General features: G+C 52.5%; 2 protein-coding genes across 3 annotated transcripts in view; one reads left to right on the forward strand and one right to left on the reverse strand.

Moving 5' to 3' along the window:
• RMDN3 (regulator of microtubule dynamics 3) overlaps positions 1–6,153 on the reverse strand; it is a 38,618-nt gene extending 32,465 nt beyond the window's left edge. For both annotated transcript variants that reach the window (XM_074884959.1, XM_074884958.1), the window contains exons 1-3: positions 6,009–6,153; positions 3,742–3,937; positions 2,921–3,067 (exon numbers count right to left, since the gene is read on the reverse strand). In XM_074884959.1, the coding sequence (XP_074741060.1) occupies positions 2,921–3,067; positions 3,742–3,937; positions 6,009–6,153 (488 nt within the window). The remainder of the gene's footprint in view (positions 1–2,920; positions 3,068–3,741; positions 3,938–6,008) is intronic.
• A 5,157-nt stretch (positions 6,154–11,310) lies between these two features.
• GCHFR (GTP cyclohydrolase I feedback regulator) lies at positions 11,311–19,365 on the forward strand. The gene is made up of 3 exons (XM_074884965.1): positions 11,311–11,413; positions 14,283–14,377; positions 18,575–19,365. Exons 1-3 carry the CDS (start codon positions 11,378–11,380, stop codon positions 18,696–18,698), a joined length of 255 nt encoding a protein of 84 aa, XP_074741066.1. The 5' UTR covers positions 11,311–11,377; the 3' UTR covers positions 18,699–19,365.
• The last annotated feature ends 155 nt before the right edge of the window (positions 19,366–19,520 follow it).

The following is a 19,520-nucleotide window of genomic DNA, read 5'->3' on the forward strand; positions in this document are numbered from 1 at the left end:
GTCCTGGCTGAATTTCTCCTCCGAGGGAGAGCCTGGCGCTGCCTGTGAAGCTGCCTTTGTCTGGAAACAAAGATACGTGACCCAAGTCCATATCAGAAAAAAGCAGTTACAGTAATTTGGCCACACATAGATAACAAGACACGTTTGGCTATCAAAGCTTCAATTTTCTGAGAAGCATCAATAATGCTCAAGCGTTTCCCTCTCTGGTAGAGGGTAAACAAACACCCTCACTCACCACAGCCTCCGACCCTCATCCATAAATTTAAAAATGCACCACTTTGCACTGAAACGTTTTAAGACAAGAACTAAAGAGTCAGCCTTATCTCTGCAAAGCCAGCAAAGCAAGGGCTACAAGACAACATCCTGGAGACGACATAGGCAGCACTAAGCTAATGGATAATGCAGCAACATAGTGGTAGGTGACACTCTGTTTGAGATTAAAAGCTTCATTTCTCGGTATTTTCTTAAGATTAATTATATTATTAGTTCTCTAGACTACCTCATTTTCTGTACTTAAACAGAAACTCCTAAAATTCTCTTATTTCCTGTCCTAAGCTACTATACAGCACAGTTGTGGGCTACACAGCTGTGACAGTCTCACTATAACATTTTACTGACAGCTGCAAAGATTTCAGTGCTTCAGCTGAAAAACACTTTCCACACCAAAGGCTCCTGAAACACAATATGGTCTTTAAAAACAGGCAGCAATGGATGGCTCCTATACACTCTTTTTCTCCACCACAAAAATGTGTTTTCTCCAAGATGCTGCCAGTTTAAAAAGACAAGTAATGCCGTATATAACTTCATAAACTCAGTTTTCAGAAAGATTAAGGGATTTAGATGTTATCAGCCTGTTCTCTCGAGTTTACAATGATGGAAAGTTCTTAAATGCTTTAGGACATTGAGGCCTCTGGCTAGCACACATCCTGAATGAAAATGAAAACATGCATCTGGAACACAAAAGCACATGGAAAGGGGAGGCAAAGAAGCCCAAAAGCCCAATGCAGTGCCAAAGCAATATAGAAAAATGAAGCAGCCCAAGACCTCTGGGCTCCTGAAAGCTCGTGATGATTTTTGTGAATTGTATATGAAATCAGAGGAGATACTTATGTCCACGTGGTTTACAAAATAAAGCTGAAATGTGAGCCTCTCTTTCTGAATGTCATTAAAAGATCACAACTGCCAGAAATGAATACGCCACTGAAACGTATCTGTTGAGAACAGTCTCATTCTTCCTCCCAGTGGCTGCTGAAAAGCTTGAATCATCTTTTCCAAAATTTACATTTCCTACTCCGATCTTCTACTAGAAAATTTTAGTATTTACATCTCTAAAAGACAATATTGCACACTAAAGGCAGCTGGTCTTGAATAGACTAATATTATACCTATTTGTATAGGACAAATACCAGAGTGAGAAATTATCAACTTTTTTTTTTTTTAAATCAGATGAGAGCTGCTTATCCACTAGTTCTCCACAATGGTCATTAAACCTAATTACAGATTTTAAAAAAAATGTAAGAACTCCTCCAACCATCACTAAGTTCCCAAGAAAGTAATGAGGCTTTGCAGTAAAACAGATCCCTGCTCCACAGCTCCCTTGAGGCCCCCTACAGAGGAGGCCACTCTGAACCTTAGAATTGTTGTTGGCCTCTGTCGTGACTTCAGATTTTCTCAGGATCAGATGACACCTAGGCCTGGTATCTGTTGAAAAAGACCACCATTTTCAGCACGCTTTACAAAAATGCATCAGCACCCTGATGACTCAATGCATCTGTTATTATCTAGATAGCAAGGTCTTATCTTCAAAACTATATAGTTTTAAAATTTGTTCTGCAGCCTTGTTACCTATGACACCATCGTGAATCACTTGCTCCCTAATTTCGCTTTCATATGAACACCCACTCCAGAGGAATGAAGCAGTTCTATAACCTGAATGAGATCACAGCTGCTCTTTCCTGCTTCACTAATTCCAGCTCCTAAAGATAAAGAACTAACACCACAAGGTTTTATGGCAGTCACAAAGCCCGTTTTCCTGCGGATCCATCTCCTTTGTTCTAGGAGGCAGCTGCAGTAATGCCTGCCCTGTCCCCTGATTACAAACCCGTGCTACCAAGTGTCAGTTTGCACCAGCTGACTCGTCATTAAGCCGCTAACGAACAGCACGTCATGTCCACGTTCTGCCTGCCCTGCTCTCAGTGCTGTAATTAACTTCTCTCTTTAAATTACATTTCAGCTTCTCCAGGAAAACATATACAGGCAGCGCTGCATGTTTTAGAACACTTACACACCTCAAAAGCTACAGAATTCGTCTGATTAAGGCACAAAAGAGCGTTTCAACAGAAAGGCAGCAGTCACACTTTTGCAGTAGACCTCTTGTTATCTATCTAATGTGACAATACTTGCATCTGTATTGTAATTTTACCAATGTTCTTGAACTACCCGGTACTTTTCACCTGTTTTTAAGCTATAAGAATGTAAGCAACACAACTGATCAGTGTGACACATTGAGAAAAGAAGACATTTTAGTTAATTGAAATATATTTAACTTTTTCGAGTTTTCCAGACATTCTAAAATACATTATTGTATGGAAATTTTCTGTATAAGCTTTCTCAGTCAAGTCGCGAGATTTCTACTTCCCTTCTTCCTGCGAGGTTCTCTAACCAAATCATTGCTTAAAAAAAAAAAAACAAAACCTCTAAAAGTGTATTTTTTTCCTTCTCCCCTTTCCTGAAAGTTGGAATTGTTGCACTTCTCGCAATCTGGCCCTGGCAGTAGTAAACTTACTATAATAAAAGCAAATAAAAACAGTCCAGACACCTCGTGGGGAACATCCCTGCCTTTACATTATCAACTGCTCAGATGTAAGTAACTGGGCACCAAGGCTGCCGAAAGCCAGCTCTATCCTGGTGCTCTGCTTACCCTCCTTCACTTTCTCCATCGTCCGTATTAGCTGCTCCTGAGCTGGCTGTGAAATAAATTGAACTGGAGCCTGTGGAATCACTTCTTTCTCTAGGAAACGGGAACCGCCTCCGGCGAGTTACTTTCTGGGTTTCTTCCAGATGGGACCTTTGAGGAAGGCAAAAAGAGAAACAAACAAACGTTTGATAGTGAAACGTCTGCTACTTCACCGCCCTTCTCCTCTCTAGCAGATTCTATCCAATTTGCTTTATATCCGAAGAATTCACAAGGGGACTTACTCTTGCTTACACGAACATCCTGCTACCACACAGCGAACCCCGTACTCTGCAGCTAAAGCAAGTGTGACCATGGACTTGGTCCATATACAACCCATATAGAATCCACACACAAAGGGGTGATCCTATCACATGCATTCCTCCGATTTCCTCAATGAACAGAGGCAAAGGGATCCTGAAACACCTTGCACATATAGGACCTTTTATTCTATATCCAGAGTTACCTGCAGTTGGCAGCAATTAGAGAGAAAAGAGCAGTAACGAGACACAAACATTTACAGAACAAAAAACCTTCCCAACCCAGAATACGAAGCAAGTGTCACTACTTGCTTCTCTGTAAGAAAAAAAAAAACAACTCTGGCTAAACATAAAACTTTTTTTACATTAATCTCACTGGAGGTCAAGACGTGATGCCAGTGGCAACTAGAGAGACACTCTTTCCACTTTGGGATTTTAAATTTAACATCCTCAATCATGGCTGTTTTACCATGCTATGGAGTGAATACGTGCAACAGTAGAGAAAGTCATTAAGGGGCAGGGCGATACCTGACTTCACCAACGATTTCCACAGCCAAGTGCTGCAGGCTGTTTCGGAGCTCCTCCACTTCTTTTCTGAGCTCTGCAATGTTTCTCAGCACGACGTCGAGGCGCTCCAGCACATCCCCCTGTTCGTCACGCACGAGGAGAGGTGTGTGCACAGCACCATCTCCCGCCGCCACGGGAACCAGCGCTCTGGGCACGGCTTCAAGAAAACAAGAGGAGAAGTAGTAGTTCATTAGAGGCAAACAGGAAAGGATTCCACATGAGCAGTCTTTGTACAATTTTGTTTTCAGAAGATGCAGGACATGAGGCTTGGTCTCAAGCATGCCTGGCCTGAGGTTTGGGTTTACTGCTCCCTTCTCTGACAGCAGCATCTAACCACGCTTAACAGATCTGCAACAGCAATTAGGGGTGAACAAAGCTCTTTTAACTGCAATTCTATAAAAATCCCCTTGTAAATTTTTTTTTAAATGAGCAAAATCCATACTGAATATGACAAAGACCACTGTAGATGAAGAAACTGCTGGTTTTTTTTGAAGTCCATACTGCAAATGAATTTAATTCCTATTCTCCACACTTCTGCACTAACATCACACTGAAAAACTACGCTCTGCTTCTCTCCTGAATTGAAGCAACTCAGGAGGCCATCAGCCAGGAAAGCAACCAGCTTACAAGAGAACATGTGCTCTTTGAATGAACAAAGACAATGGAAGCTAGTTTTGGCCAAAAAATACCTATTCTTTAAAAAAAACAAAAAACCCAACCCTCTGTTCTCATTCAAGGAAAAAAAACCCCACAGAAACTCAAAGAGGAGACAGCAGACTTTACGTAGCATTTTACTCATTAAAATGTGTCGTTGCCTTCTACTGAGTATCTAGAACATTACCAGTGTGTCTGACCCTTAAGTCTCCTTGTAGATACAGCACAATCAGCCAGCATGTAAGAACAGATTTACATCGGTGGATTTTAAATATGTTTTCTTGAAAGTTCATAAATATTACAAATAAATATATTACCAGTTAAGTCAACTATTTGAGAAGGAACATTATTTTTATATTAACAATAAAAAAAGAGAATCACTCTCAAAAGAGCAGCCAGACTTGCAGAAATGAAGGGCTTATCTTCCAGGGCACTGTGTCTAAACTGAGATAAAAATCTAAGAAAGCAGCTCTGCAATCTTTTCCTTTCTCTTCTTCTGCCTCTCAGGAATAACGGTGTTTGCTTTGCTTTCTCAAGAACAGGCTGTACAGCCTCTCCGGGTTGTTTTCAAGCTCCTGCCCTACTCCAGCAGCGCCTGTTCCTGCTTCTGTTGTCCCATCAGCAGAGGCCAATACCCCCGACCTCCCCACTTCTGCTCAGAACCTGCTGTTTCAGGGTGAAGTCCCACAAAACTGGACAAACCGACTCCTAAGACACGTGGTCAGCAACTGGGGACAGACACCTTTATTGCAGCAATGGTTACCAGCCGATCAAAGCCACGTGGGTCTCTGCTCTCTTCTTACACTACAGTGCTTGTACAGTATATGCTACGTGCAGTGTAGTGGGGACATAGTAAGGTGCAAGTATCTAAAACCTGGTTCTGCAACGTCACAGATTAAAACACTGTTCACAGATGCTCCGGCCCCAACACAGTAAGAGAGACAAGCCTCCAGATACCCCAGTAGAGATATCTAAGTAAAAGTTCTTCCCTCAAAATATTTTACTTTTCGATCTAGCCTGTGGCACCACACATATTACTGAAGGGAAACACCCGACACGGTGCCTGCTCGGCCCTCGGTGCTGCCGGGCTCATCCTCAAAGCTGAGCAACCGCTGCGCGCAAACGCAGCTTCGCTTTCCGTTCCCGCAGTTTTTCGCAGACACGGATAAATAAAAGCAAGCTCAGATTTCCGAAAAGTTTTTAAAAGTTCAACGCTTCAACCCCACCGGAGTTTGGTAGCGAACGGGTAAATTTAAACCTTTAAAATGGCTCTTAAAAAACTCGCCGCGAAGGCGAGTCTAGCCCAGAGCAGGTGCCAACCGGCCCCGCCAGCTGCAGGCACCTTTCTCAGCGGTTTCAAAGGGAGGTGGGGGCACAGGGGCGGCGCTCGCTCCCCCGGACAAGCTGGCCGTGCCCAGGGCCCGCGCCTGGCGGGGAGAGCCGGTGGATGTCCCTGCCTGTGCTGGTTCCCCCCCGGCCCCGCTGCGGGCAGCCCGTCGCTCCAGGCCGGGGGCGGTCAGGGCCGGGCCGCAGCGCCCTTCGCCCCGCTGCCCTGCCCGGCTCCGCGCTCCTACCCTGGCTCCGGCGCCCCGCGGCCTCCGCCCGCCGCCCGCCGCGCCGCCGCCGCAGCACCCACAGCAGCCCCAGGCCGGCGCCAGCCCCAGCGCCCAGCGCCAGCCCCAGCGCCAGCGCCAGCCGCCCGGGCCCGGGCCGCGCCATGACCGCCACCGGCGGGAGCCCCGCCGTCCGCCTGCGGCCCGCCCGGCGCGCGGGGGTGACGCCAGAGAGGGGGCGGCCTATGGCGCGGCGCCACGTCATCGCCGCGCGACGGAGGGACGGCGCAGGGGCGGGATCCAGCGGACGTCAGCCAGGGCGCCGCCTGCAGCTGCAGCTGTACCTACAACTACACCTGAACCTGAACCTAAACCTGTACCTACACCTGTACCTGTACCTGAACCTGAACCTGTACCTACACCTACACCTGTACCTGAGCCTGTACCTGCACCTACAGCTATACATGCACTTGAACCTAAACCTGTATCAGTACCTACATCGGTACCTACACCTACATCTGTATCTGAATCTATGCCTGCACCTACACCTGTACCTGAACCTAAACCTGTATCTGTACCTACACCTACATCTATATCTGAATCTAAACCTGCACCTACACCTGTACCTGAACCTAAACCTGTACTTACACCTACACCTGAACCTGAACCTAAACCTGTACCTACACCTGTACCTGAACCTAAACCTGTACCTATACCTGAACCTACACCTGTACCTGCACCTACACATGCACCTGAACCTACACCTACACCTAAACCTGCACTTGCACCTGTACCTATACCTGCACCTACACTTGCATCTGCCCCACACTACCCCAGTCCCTACAGCTCCGCACCCAGCACCGCAACACAACCGCTAGCGTTGCACCACAGCCTCATTAACCATCCCAGCCCCCCTACACCAGCACAGCAGCTGTCACCCCCACACCGGCACAGTGTGGATGTGGCACGGTGGTTCCGCCTGGTGCTGACACTGTGGGGTGTTGGACCTTCGTTCGGGTGGTTTCGGGACAAGCACTGCAGCAGTCGCTGACTCTTCACCCGCTGTCACCATGTGACCTGTCGCCATCCTCTCCAACTGACGAGGAACAACCACAGGGACACAGCTGTGGTGACAAGCCCTTGATGGGGGTGTGGAGGGAACAGTCTGAATTTCATGGTGCGATTGTGACGTACAGCCCTGCCGCTCCAGGCAGCGTGAACTCCTGCTCCCGCGGATATTAAAGATGGTATCAGAGCAACCCACCGCCCCCGGCTTGCTGTCGCGCTTTAATGAAAGTAATAAACCCAAGCTTTTTGAAATAAATAATTTCCGGAAGAATAGGTGCTTTGCTCTTTCCCTTTAACCCCTTTATACTGGCAGAAAACAACCGCACGCTGGTGGGTAGGTGGATCTGAAATCCCCGTTGGATGTGATGTTCCAGTTTTTGCCCCGAAGTGTGCTGGTCCCGCAAATGAGCCCCCACATTGTGCCGGTGTTTTTGTTATTGTCATCAAACCGCTGTGCAGCCACAGCTGGGATCGCTGCTGAGGGCAGCGCGGAAACGACACCCCTCCCTATTTCATCATGTTTGCTGGGGCTGTAGGCGGGGGGTAAATCGTAAACCACTGGTGAAATTGCTGGTTGGGGAAGGATGGGGCTCGTCAGCAGCCGTGAACAATATAAATTCTGAAATCCTCCTGTGTCCCAGAGCATCCGCCACCAGCATGGGAACATGGTGGGGCCCTGAGCAAAACACACACAGTTATAGACTGATTTAAGATATTTTCTTTTCTCTAAGTGCTTTACTTTTCCTAAAATAACCTTGTGACTCGGTTTTACACAGACACTTTGGGCCTCTTTGCTGCTGCAGCAGACGTGCGGGATGAGGTGCTGAGGCCAGTGATGTGTGGCCTCACGTCTGATGCACGAACCAAAGCTCCTCAAGAACCAAAAGGGAGCTGCAGTGTTTTTTTATCTTCAGCTTTATGTGGGAAAGTCTTTTATTTCTCCCATGTAGCGTCAGAATGTGGTCTGAAAATCACTGCTTCCAATAAAAACAAGCCCACGACTTCATCATGGAGCAGGATCAAGGCCAACAGGTCACAAAGGCCCAATGCTGCGGGTCAGCAACATCTTGACTAGTCGGGGACACTACTAGGAGGGAAGGCAACCACTTTTATACACCTGGAGTTGTCATTTAGTGTGATACCCTTGGAATATCCACCCTTGTAACGCGGCGAGGGCTGCTCATCCCCCGAGCAGAGGTGCCCGCAGGTGGCTTGGCTGGGATGGAAACATGTCCCCAGGGATGCTGCCGGAGGTTTGACAAACACACCAAAAAACAGCATTCAGGAAAGCCTGAAGCTGCTGAGTGATGTAGCAGGGGTGGAAAAAGGTTATTTTAGTGAGAGAACCAGGCACAGGACTTGTCATGGTACAGGGGATGTAAAGAACTGCCAGTTCTTGGGTCGAGATCGCAGTATTTTGCGTGGAAACAGTCTCTGTGTAAGGCGAAGAAGATAGGAATGGCCAAATAACCAGCCTTTTGGGTTTGAATTTCTCTGTTCTACAGTAAACACAGTGACTGTGTGGGGCAGTTACATTTCTGGTGTGATCCCCCAAACCTGTGGTTTGTAAGAAATTCCTGAAACTGGGATTATTGAAACTAGAAATGTCTTTTTCTGGAACAGCCAAAGGAAAACTAGCGATTCTTTTAACACTCTCTGCAGTAGATTCATTACTAACTAAAAAGATGGATTAAGCATATTCTCTTATTGCTGTGTCCCAAGCACAGAGCTTCTCAGCAGCAGCCGCAGATAACAAACACCACCATTTATTCAGCTTTATAATCCAACCTTCTGGGGATCTGTCCCTGCAACCAGACACAGCCATCAGCACTTTGCTCGTCTTCCACAGAGCGATTTGCCTTCAAGAAGCAAACCTGCACCTCAGGTTTGGGGGATGCTCATCCTAAGGGGCTGCTCTCCATCCAATTAGTAATATTCTGGGCAGGAAACTTAATTGGGTGCTGCAGAAAGTAGAGGGTGATAATTAGAAAAGGCCGCTGCTGTCAGAAGAGGAAAATTAAAACTTTTCATATGCCACTTGCTGCTCGTGAGCGTGAGTGACGGGGTGATGATTTCTGGCAGAGCCAAGCAGCCTTTTGCTTTCTTTTATCCAAATTACTGGGAGACTCCAAGCCGGCAGCTCCCACTGGCCCCTGTTTCTGTCCGTGGCCGACGAGGGCTGGAAGCAGACTGGTCGGAGCCAGTGCCAAAGGGTAATAAGTTGCTCACGGATGATGAATGGTACCGCTGAGATATAGTGCACTGAATTTTATAGCTCGCTCTCACGCCACTGCAGGGCTCAGCGCTCGGGTTGGCCCCTGGATTTCGGTATCTTATCAGGAAATTCAATACTGAAATATTGTGTGCAGGCTCTGTTTTCATTTTCCTCTCTTATTTTTTTTTCCCCTCCAAGAAGGAGCGGCGTATGAGCCAGACGGACTAGCGAGAGCGAGTGCTGGGCAGGCTGCCAGGCAGAGAGAACCCGGGCCATTTTTTCTTTAATTTGTGGATAGACCAAAGGGTCTGGATTTCATATCTATCTTATTTTCTGCAGCCAGCTGGACAGTAACCGCGGGACCACACTTGCAGCAGAGACCACCTGGTCAAATTCCAAAGGGGTTGTGGATTTTGGGACTCCTGTCGAAATCAAACACGACGCAGGTGAAATGCGCAGGAGGCAGCGCTTCCCTTTCATTAATTGGGCAACAGAGGCAGTGCTGTGTTCCTTTGTCCCACTAAAAATCAAACACAGGTTTGTACTGGAAAATAAAAGTCACGAGTAAACATTCAGCCTGTTCTGGCAGCGGGGAGTTTGGGAAGAGCCTCCTTAGGGTGGAAAAGATGTAAATGAGCCAATGTTTAACCCATGGAGTGAGATATCCCACATACAGCTCAGCATCAATATATTGGGATATTTGGGGCATGTTTTAGGAAGATGATACCATCAACCTCTCTTGGTTATTTTCTTTCATCATGCCAAACCCCACACACGTGTTAATAATAACAAGCATGTTAATAATGATGTTAATGATAATGGTTAGGTAGGTTTGGCTTTGTCGCGGTGTTTCCTTCAGCCCAGCGAGCAGAAATGTTGATTTTCTCCCTTGCTCCCTGTTGGAGTTACTGATTAACTCAGGGCAGCGCAGAGGAACCAGCCCCAGGTCACGCAGGAAGGATGCGGCATGGCGCAGCCCGGGCTCTTCCACCCCGGACCCTCCTCCTCCTGCTTTCTCCTGCACTCATTTATTTCTGGAGATTATTGACAAAACTGGGAATCGATTACAGCTTGTTAATAGTTTCTGGCAAGCTGCATGGAGAGGTTTCTGTTCAAGTTTTGAGGCTAGGGAACTATGACTTGCTATTTATGGAAATATTATTTGCTTTATATATAGTTTTCAAACTGCTAGAGTGGGTGTTGAGGGGGGGTTACTCCATCAGCACCTATGCTTGTCTTGGCCTCAGGAAATGAGCTTCTCCTCAAATTTTGAAGGCATTTAAACCCCCATCAACAGCTTGTAGAAAAAGGGACTTTTCTCCCAATATGCTGGTTATGCCAAACACCCTGCTTTGGGGGGTTGTTTAGAAGGGACCGCAGGGCAGTACCTGGGATGCAGGATGCTCCCCACCTGCATGGCTCCTGGTCCATCATCTCCCACTCCTCATTTCCATGGGGTTCATTTCCCGCTCCTTCATCTCCCCATCCATCATTCCCCTGTTCACTGTCTCCTGGTCCTCTGTTTCCCTGTCCATCATCCCTTGTCCATCATCCCCTGTCCATCATCTCCTGGTCCATCATCCCCTGTCCATCATCCCTTGTCCATCATCCCCTGTCCATCATCTGGTCCATCATCTCCTGTCCATCATCTCCTGGTCCATCATTCCCTGTCCATCATCCCCTGTCCTCTGTCTCCCTGTCCATCATCCCTGTCCATCACCTCCTGGTCCATCATCCCCTGTCCATCACCCCCAGTCCTTTGTCTCCCTGTGCTCCATCCCCTTGTCCCTCTCCTCCCTGCCCCCCGCCTCCTGCCCGCTCCCCAGGGCCGGGAAGGCCGAGCCGCCCCACCCCGTGCAGCCCCCCGACCCCCCGTGCCCTCCGGGGCCGCCGCCGCCCCCCGGTCGCAGCGGGGCCGGCGCTAACCCCCCCCCACCAAGTGCCTTGAACCCTCTGGGGGTTCACCCGAGCCCCGATCCGGCCCCCTCCTCCTCCTCCGCTTCCCGGGGGCGGTGTCGCGGCGGGGCGGGACGCTCGGGGCCGCCCCCGGGCACGGCCCCCCCCCGGAGCGGCGGCGGTCCCGGCGCGGCAGCGGGCGGGAGGAAGGATGCCGTACCTCCTCATCAGCACCCAGATCCGCATGGTGAGTTCGCCCCGCCGCTGCCCCCCGTGGGGGGAGGCTGCCGGGGATGGGGAGGGGGGGACACACGGGCGGGGGGCACCGCCGGGAGCGGCGGGACACGCTCAGCACTCCCCGGTTGCAGCGGGCACCGCAGCCTCCGGCCGCCCTTGTGCTGTCCCGGGCTTGCGGGGGGTGGGTGGTGATGCCCCGCAGATTTGGGGGACCACCGGCACGGCCGCAGCTGCTGGGGCAAGACGTCGGCCACGGCCACGGCCATCACCCCGTGGGGTGTCGGGAGCTCTAGGGCACCAGTACCCCAGCTCATCTCCCCCTAACCCCCCCGCCCCCCCCCCCTTCCTCCTCAACAGCCCATCACATAACTCGGGCAACTTGTTGTAGGATCCCGTGAACGTCAAAGAAACTAATGTGGGGCCACGTGTCCCCGCTTGGGGTTTTCCCTCGCCCCCAAAGAGCCATTTCCCGGTGGCAAACGCAGCCGTCAGGGAAGGGAAGGGCAGCACTGGCAGCACAGCAGCTCCGGGATCCGGGGCCGAGGCCCATTAGTCTCCTATAAAAACATAAAGGAAACGTTATTTCCTAACGACCGTGGCATCGGCAGCCCACGGGGCGGCTGCGGCCAACCTCCCGTCCTGCTGCAAGAGCAGATAGCCCTGAGTTTGGGGTTTTCCCTTTTCCCAGCCCAAAGGGGAACTATAGGTCTGAAAGCCAAAATACGGCGACGTGGGTTTGCGATAGGAAGGGGGTAGTGGGGAAAAAAAGCAAATCAGCACGTTGGTGGCGTTTGGTGGAAGAGGCTGCGGTGGTCGCTGAAGATGCCCCGTTGGGCGCAGACGTCTCAAACCGAGCGAGCAGGGAGTTGGGACCGAGGGCGCGGGGGGATGCTGTGGCACCGAGGCTTCTGCTGGCAGCGATATTCAGCATCATGATGGACTGAGATACAGAAGGTGCCACGTGGTTGGGGGTTCAGAGCACTTGAGGGGCAGGCAGGCAGCGGGGCAGGCTGGATTATCGCAGTTTAGCACATTTACCCCCGCCTGGAGACTTTGGGAACTCTGCTCTTCAGCAGGACAAAGCAAACATTTCCAGCCTGAACCTTGGCACCGAGCTGTGGCTGGAAACAGCCCGTCCGGCCTAGCGGGGGTGACTGACTTTGCTGCTTGGCCGTGGCCAGGGCAGGGACGAGTCGTGTCCCTGTGGGGTTCGCAATGCTGGGTGCAGCGGGAGGGCTGCACGGGAGCGGCGGGCGGAGGAGGCTCTGCCTCTGCTGCAGTTTGTCTTTTCCAGCCCCCCGGGCAGCTAAGTGCGCCTGCACAGCTCACGGGAGCCGCGGCGCTTCTGGGTGGGATCTGCTCGAGGCTCCCGAGGTGCACGCCACTTGTCAGCACCGGTTTGGAGGTGGATGCTGCCAGGGAGGGATTTACCCTCTCCGCTGCGTTCAGCCCTCACCCCTCCGCTTTCCCCAAACCAGCTCTCTCAGCTCTCCCAGCCACGTGGAAATTCTCGACTTTCCCGGCCGTCAGACCGTCCAGACGCTTCGCCGCTAAACTCACCGCGGGTCAAAGCGCAGCGTCCCCGTCCCGCTGCCCAGGACCGAGGGGTTCACACTGTGGTGTCACGGGGAGCGCACAGCCCCCAACCCTCCGCGTGCAGCCTCTGGGACCCTCGGCAGGGCCCTGGGCTTTGCTTTCTCCAAGGGGTGGTAGAGAAGAGAGGGGTCAAAAAAGGGGCTGGATGACAAAATATTGCTGAGGTTATTTAGGGCTGAGCAGCCCTTCGCATATTATAAAGTGTTGATAATGGTTTGATACAGGTTTGCCAGTGGATGGGGGACGTCCCTCAGAAGACCAGTTTTCACCTGCAAACTTTTTATAAGTAGTTTTAAAACAGAGCGATTGCTCCACCTACTAAAATCAGTCAAACCCTCCTCTTGGCAGGGGGAGCCTGGAAGGTGCAGGGGTAGGTTTTGGAGCCTGATCAGCACTGAGCAGGGAGGGCTGGGCTGTGGGTCCCACGATGGAGGGGTGGGCAATGTCTCTCGCACTCACCAGCCCCGGTAGCTGTGGGCAAGGTGCCAGGCTCTGATTTCTGGCTCTTCCAGCTGCTGCGTTGCAGGGTGGACGCTCGCTGCTCTCCCTGGTCTCTGCCCTCCCCGGTCTCTGCCCTCCCCGGCTGCTCCCCGGCTGTGCCAGGGTGGGTTGGGAGCAGATGGTCATTGCGGAGCTCAGATCAGCGCTGCCATTATTTCCTGTGCCCTTCGACTTCCTTCTGGAAAACCTCCAGCCCAGGAATATCTCATAAAGTAACACTTCTGGAGCACTGTACAGAAATGTCGCTGGCCCCTCCCCATGACGTGTGGGCAGCCCACTGATGGCTCTGGGGGTGAGGTGACTCACAGCTCTGCCTCCCCCCAGCTCCTCCGGTCTCCCATCGCTTCCAAGGGAGCGTGACTGTCCCCCATCATCACGCAGGGGCTCAGCTGCCCCAGTCCCTCTGTGGCACCTTCTCACCCCGATCCTTCACCCTCCCGTTAGTAGAGCCATTCCCAAAGCTGCCTTCTCCCAGGCAAACAGTCCCGAACTGGCCTGGGGATGCTCATTTCATGGGAAAAACGCAGATTTGCTGGGTTTGCACAATGAGGCGCCTCGTTGCTGTACGACAGGCTTCCTGGTGGTGGATCCTGGAGGACCAGAGCCACCGCGCGCTCAGTCAGAAGGTGGCCCTCCAGCAGCAAAGCCACCAAGGCCCTCTCCAGGTGGCTCACAGGAATTCCCTTCCCAGTAAAGCTCTTACTGGAGCTGTGCTGGGGAGCAGGGGTGGGGTGGCCGCGCTGCCGCGCATCACTCACCTGCTCCGCTGCCTTTCCCCACAGGAGGTCGGTCCCACCATGGTGGGCGACGAGCACTCGGATCCCAGCCTGATGAGCTTCCTGGGGGCCACGAAGAGGAACATGCTGGGGAACCACTTGTAAGTCCTCCTCTGCGACATTTCAGGCTCTCCCCTCTCCTTATTTTCCCAATAGAATTTGGAACGTTTTCACTCCTTGTATTTCCCATGGCACCTTCCAGCTGCACATTTAATCCCGGGACCAGTGTGATGCTGAGAGGCCACGCACATCACCTTGCCCCGGCCTGTTGGTGCTCACCAAAGGAAACGCTGCCTGCTACTTCCTCGAGTTCTTTTTCCTTGCTCTGACCCCATTTCAGCCCCTGACCCACCTCCCCCCTCTCCTTATCCCTCACACACTGGGGATGCTGCGGGCTGTTACCTGACACAGCCTTTGGCTGAAATAAAACAGGCACAGTGAGCGGCTCAATTTTTCTGCATAACTTCACCTGTCTTCATCCCACCCTCCTTCCTGAAAGACAACCCTCCTCTGCCTCATCCTCATTTCCAGCCCCGCAATGCTCAGAAGCAGGCAGTGCCCATCGCAGCCTTGCTCTGCTGGGCCTGTTCTGGTGCCCCACGCGCTCATCCGCAGCCTGGCCCGGCCCGTTGTGCTCACAGGTGCAGCTTGACGTTCCTCCCCGTTACCGAGCTCCCGAGCCAGCCCCTCACGATGGCTCCGGAAGCTTTTCCTTGGGCTGCTGAGCCCCAAGGTTGGACCTGCTTCCCATCATGTCCCCCCCGACTCCAACCCATTAGCCTCTGTGTTCCCAAGCCGTATGTGTTTGATGCTTCTCTGTGTTCCCGTCTCTCTCTCTGCCCACGTCGAGTTTGACACCAGCCTTCATCAAAGTGGGAGATGTTACCAGCATGTTCTTTACATCTTGGCCCACTTTTTTTTTTCTTTTTTCCCCACTTGATATCTCACTTCTTGTTTTTCTCTGGGGTAAAAAAAAACAAACCCACAAAGCAAAACAAAACCCCAAATGCAAATTAAAGCAACAGAGAGGAGTGGTTAGATTTGTGCTGAAGCTTGCCCACTCGCACCGTGGTGCAGAGGAGGAGTAGGAGGAGAACCAGGCGTTAAACAGACGGGGCCTCTCGGTCCCAGTATGTTCTCAAACTTCCATCGGCGGAGCTGGGAAAACCCACCTGCTCGGCACCAGCCTGGCAAACGCCGAGGTCTGGGTCCTCATCTCCTGCAGCGTTAAAAACCTAAACGGGGTGGGAGATTTGAAAGAGAGAGAAAAAAAAAAACTACCAAAGGCCCCCCCTTAGAGAAACCCTTCCAAGTGCAAACTGGGGCCGTGCCAGCTCCCCGTGCACGCAGGAAGGCTGATCCCAGAGCCCTCCTGCCGCTGCGAGCGGCTGCGGGTGGGTTTGCTGGGCCGAGCCGTCTCCGCGCTGCTATTCCCAGCGCCGTGGGTGGCCGCAAGGTTGGCAGCAGCCTTGGCTTCATGCCGCTGCCTGCCGAGCCCAGCCCGGGAGTTATGCAATGGGAGAAGGGAGACCCGAGTGCGGAGAAAAAGAGGCTTCAAGAAGGAAGAAGCTGGCTGGCTCTGGAGAGAGGGGGACAAGGATCCCTGGGGTTCGGGTGGAAAAGAAAGGCAAGGACAGATAAAATGCCTCTGTGACATCTGTCCCAGCAGCTAGGGAGGAGATGCAGCGTTACGAGGAACCAGAGTGCCGCATTTTGCTTGTTTGGGAGAAGGGATCTGAGCTTTCTGGGGGATCTCCCTGATGGATTCACCACCTTTCCTCCCTCCCTGTGGCCTGGAGCTTTTTGAGCTCCCTCTTGCCCCACCTGCTTCTCAGTACAGTTTATGTTACACCCAGGGTAACCCCGCTGCGTCCCCACAGCACGTCTTCCCCGTTTGCACTTGAGCAACAGGGGATGGAGAAAACAACCCAGCTGGAATGTGACTGCTGATGCCCCAGGCGGCACGGCAGCGGGGTGAGCCCCGGCCGCCTCTGCCAAAAACCCCAACCAGGCATGAGAGCTCCTGTGTTTGCCCCACGACCGAGCGGGATTTTCCATCCACCTGACTGCAGCGCTTCGCTAGCAGTAAGACCAGCTACAGCATGCTGCAAATCTCACCCCTCCTGTAGCACTGTCAGCCCCAAAACCTTAAACATGACCTTAGAGGGAGCCTGAGAGAAAAGGTCTGAGCAGCAGGGACCGGCTGGGGCACTGTAATCTACAGCTGAAGTACTTAATTGCCTCTAATAAGGGCAAGCACTGATCCAGTTGTGCAGCTCTGCACTAGCTCCTGCCAATGGCACATCACAGGTGCGTGCTGTTGCTCCCCGCTCGGATGCGCAGCGGCAGAACCTGGGGGGGCATCTGGGCTTTAGCGAGGGGGGAGCCGGGCTCTGCCCCAGCCTGCGTGTTCCTGAAAGCCAGCACAGGGCCTGACCCTTGGCTGCTGCAGAAAAGGGGGTTCTGGGTCCCCGCGGGTGGACACGCATGCGTGGGTGGCTGCGGGCCCCCTCCCTGCCACCTCCTGTAATTATCAAGGCTATCGGCACGGTTTGGTCTCAAATGAAAACTGATGCCTCTGTCCAATTTGGGGAGTTGCGGTCTGAGGCACCTGCTAATACTTTAATTTAGCTGTTCCCCAGGGCATGGCCAAACCCCATCCCTGGGGCAGCCGAAAGGACAGCTGGGCAGATGTCACCAGGAGGCTGCCTGCTCCCTCCCCAAAAACAGCTGTGGGAGGAGGAGGCTCCTGCGCTGCCTCCGTGCTCCCAGGGACCTCTCTGCTCCCTGCCAGCAGCCAGCTGGGAGGAAAGGCTCTGCTGGTGTTCCCAGCTGCTCCGTCCCGCACCAGCTCGGCCGCGCACAGAGGCAGCGGCACAGTCGGTAGGCAGCGTGCGAGCTTTGGTTCCACTCTAGACACGGTTGTGTTTAAAGCCCTGGGCAACTCAGCTTTCCTTCTGCTGTTCACTCAGCCCCTCGGTTTTTTAGGTTCTTGGAAATAACAAACAATCCCTGCCTCAGCTCCTGCCTCTGCATAATGGGAATAATATTTACCGACTCCAACATGTGAATCTGAAGGGTATGTGGCAAGCCTCTTAGAGAAGTTCAAAGACACTTATAATAATACATATCATCTTTACACCACATCTATAATTATAGCAAAGTATAGTCTGTCTTGAGAAACTGAAGAAAAGCTCTCACATCCTGATGTTATTTCATGCTTTAAAAGCACTCACCACTCCATTAACGTTTCGCAATCTTAGCAAGAGCAACTTTGGAACTGCTTTTGGGTCGTCTTTTATTGTTATTAGTATGAAAATCAGGAGAGTCTTTGTTAAGGTGCCCAAACAAGATCACAATGATCCCGTAGCCCATCATTATCAGCTTATCTGGCCCAGTGAGTCATCTAAGAGCTAAATTATTATGAAGCTCATCCCATCTGCTTGCATTCTGCCTCCAAAGGCTCTGTGAAAGGAACTGAAAGGCTGCCAAATCAGCGCTGAAGGTTACACGCGCCATCTCCGCTCTGCTGCTTCCCCACCTCGTTCGGCCCGTGTTGGGTCTGTGCTGTGCCGCTCTCGCTCTGCAGCCGCCAGCTGCTCTGTCTCTGCGGCGGGGCAGCCTCCGGCCCTCGGATCCTCGGATCTCTGGCTGCGGAGCCAGCAGAAGCCTCAGAGGAGTCAAAGCTGGACAGAGATCCCGGGTGTCAGTTCTAGACATGGGCAGTGAGGAGCTGGGGCTCCGCCTCACCTGGCAGCTCTGCTGAGGGCTGACGGCTTCTGGTTTTTCAAAAGCTTAATACCTTGCTGAAGGCAGCGGTTTTTTCCAATCCCCAAATTTCAAGCACAGGCTCTCAAAACCGCCCAGTTTAGACAGGCTCTGACATAGGCCCAACACTGGCTTTTCATTCCTTAGAAAGACCTGAATCATTCTTCCCTGCTTCGCAGAGATGATCCTCCTTTTCCCCAGACTCCCAGCCAACGCTTGTGACCCCTCCCTGCCACAGCTTCAGCCCCGGTAGCCGAGCAGCATGTGGCTTTGGACTACCAGTCCCTGACCCACATTTCAATTTAACCCGACCCTTGTGTTTTGGACATTTTCTCCTTGGTCTGATAGCTGTGGGCTTTGACCTTCCCTGTCTGGTTAACCAAGACCTTGCGCCACAGGCAACGTGCCAGATGTGGTCGGTGCAGTGTCTCGCGGTGGTTTAGCGGTGAGGCAGAGTCACTTCCACAAGGAAATTCTTGTCTCTTCCTTCTCCACCTGATTTTCTTTCTCCTCCTCTCTCCCGCTTGCAGCTGGGAGTACTACGTGAACGACGCACCGCGGGTTGTCTTGAACAAGCTGGAGAGCTGCGGCTACCGGGTGGTGAGCATGACAGGCGTGGGCCAGACACTGGTGTGGTGCCTCCACAAGGAATAGCGAAGAAGACTTCTGCCTTCCTCCTGGAGATCATCTGGCGCAGGACCAACAGCAGCTTTTTCCCCCTTTTTCTGTCCCAGACTCCAGGCGCTCAGGCTCAGGGGGAGCCGGGGCAGAATGTGACCCGGGGGCAGCTGCTGTCCTGCCCTTTCCCAGGAGTGGGGGGAAGAAGGTGCGCCCAGGGAGCCGGCAGCTCTCCCCTGCGCCCAGCTGAGGGGCAGCCTGGCAAATCCCAGCTTTTTACATTTTAATCATCCCCTATTTAGTGCACACTGGAGGAAGCTCAAATACCCACCGTGGCTGCTCCTCGGGGCCGCCCCAGAGAGGCCCGGGGAGCACAGGGCAGCCTCGTTCCTGCCGCGGGGCACGGCCGGCACTGCATCAGCCCCGAAACGCCAGCGGGAACTGCCCAACCTACCCCCTGCCTGCTAAGGGGCCCCTTGCCCAGCAGCAAGGCCCGCTCCTCTCCCCCGGGGCAGGGGGGCTGGCAGCACCATCAGCCTCCTGGCCCCGAGTGTCCCTCACGCTCCTGAAACAGCCCAAGAGCAACACAGAAAGGTCTTGGGAACATTTGGGGTAGGGGCTCTGTTAACAGCAGCAGGCACGATGCTGGAGTGTTCGGGAGCTGCTGTGGGGGTAACACCAATAAACCACTTCTCTCAAGACACCACCATCCTGCTGTGCCTTGTTTTAAACAGTGCCAAAACCTCCTGGAGCTGCCGCTCCTGCACCAGCTTTCAGGAGCTGAAAGCAGCTCTGGGGCTTCATGTTCCAACAGCCCCTCTCACACCCTCCCTGCCCTCCGAGGACACATGCCGACAC

The sequence above is a fragment of the Strix uralensis genome, chromosome 15 (assembly GCF_047716275.1).
Source record: "Strix uralensis isolate ZFMK-TIS-50842 chromosome 15, bStrUra1, whole genome shotgun sequence".
Classification (NCBI taxonomy): domain Eukaryota; kingdom Metazoa; phylum Chordata; class Aves; order Strigiformes; family Strigidae; genus Strix; species Strix uralensis.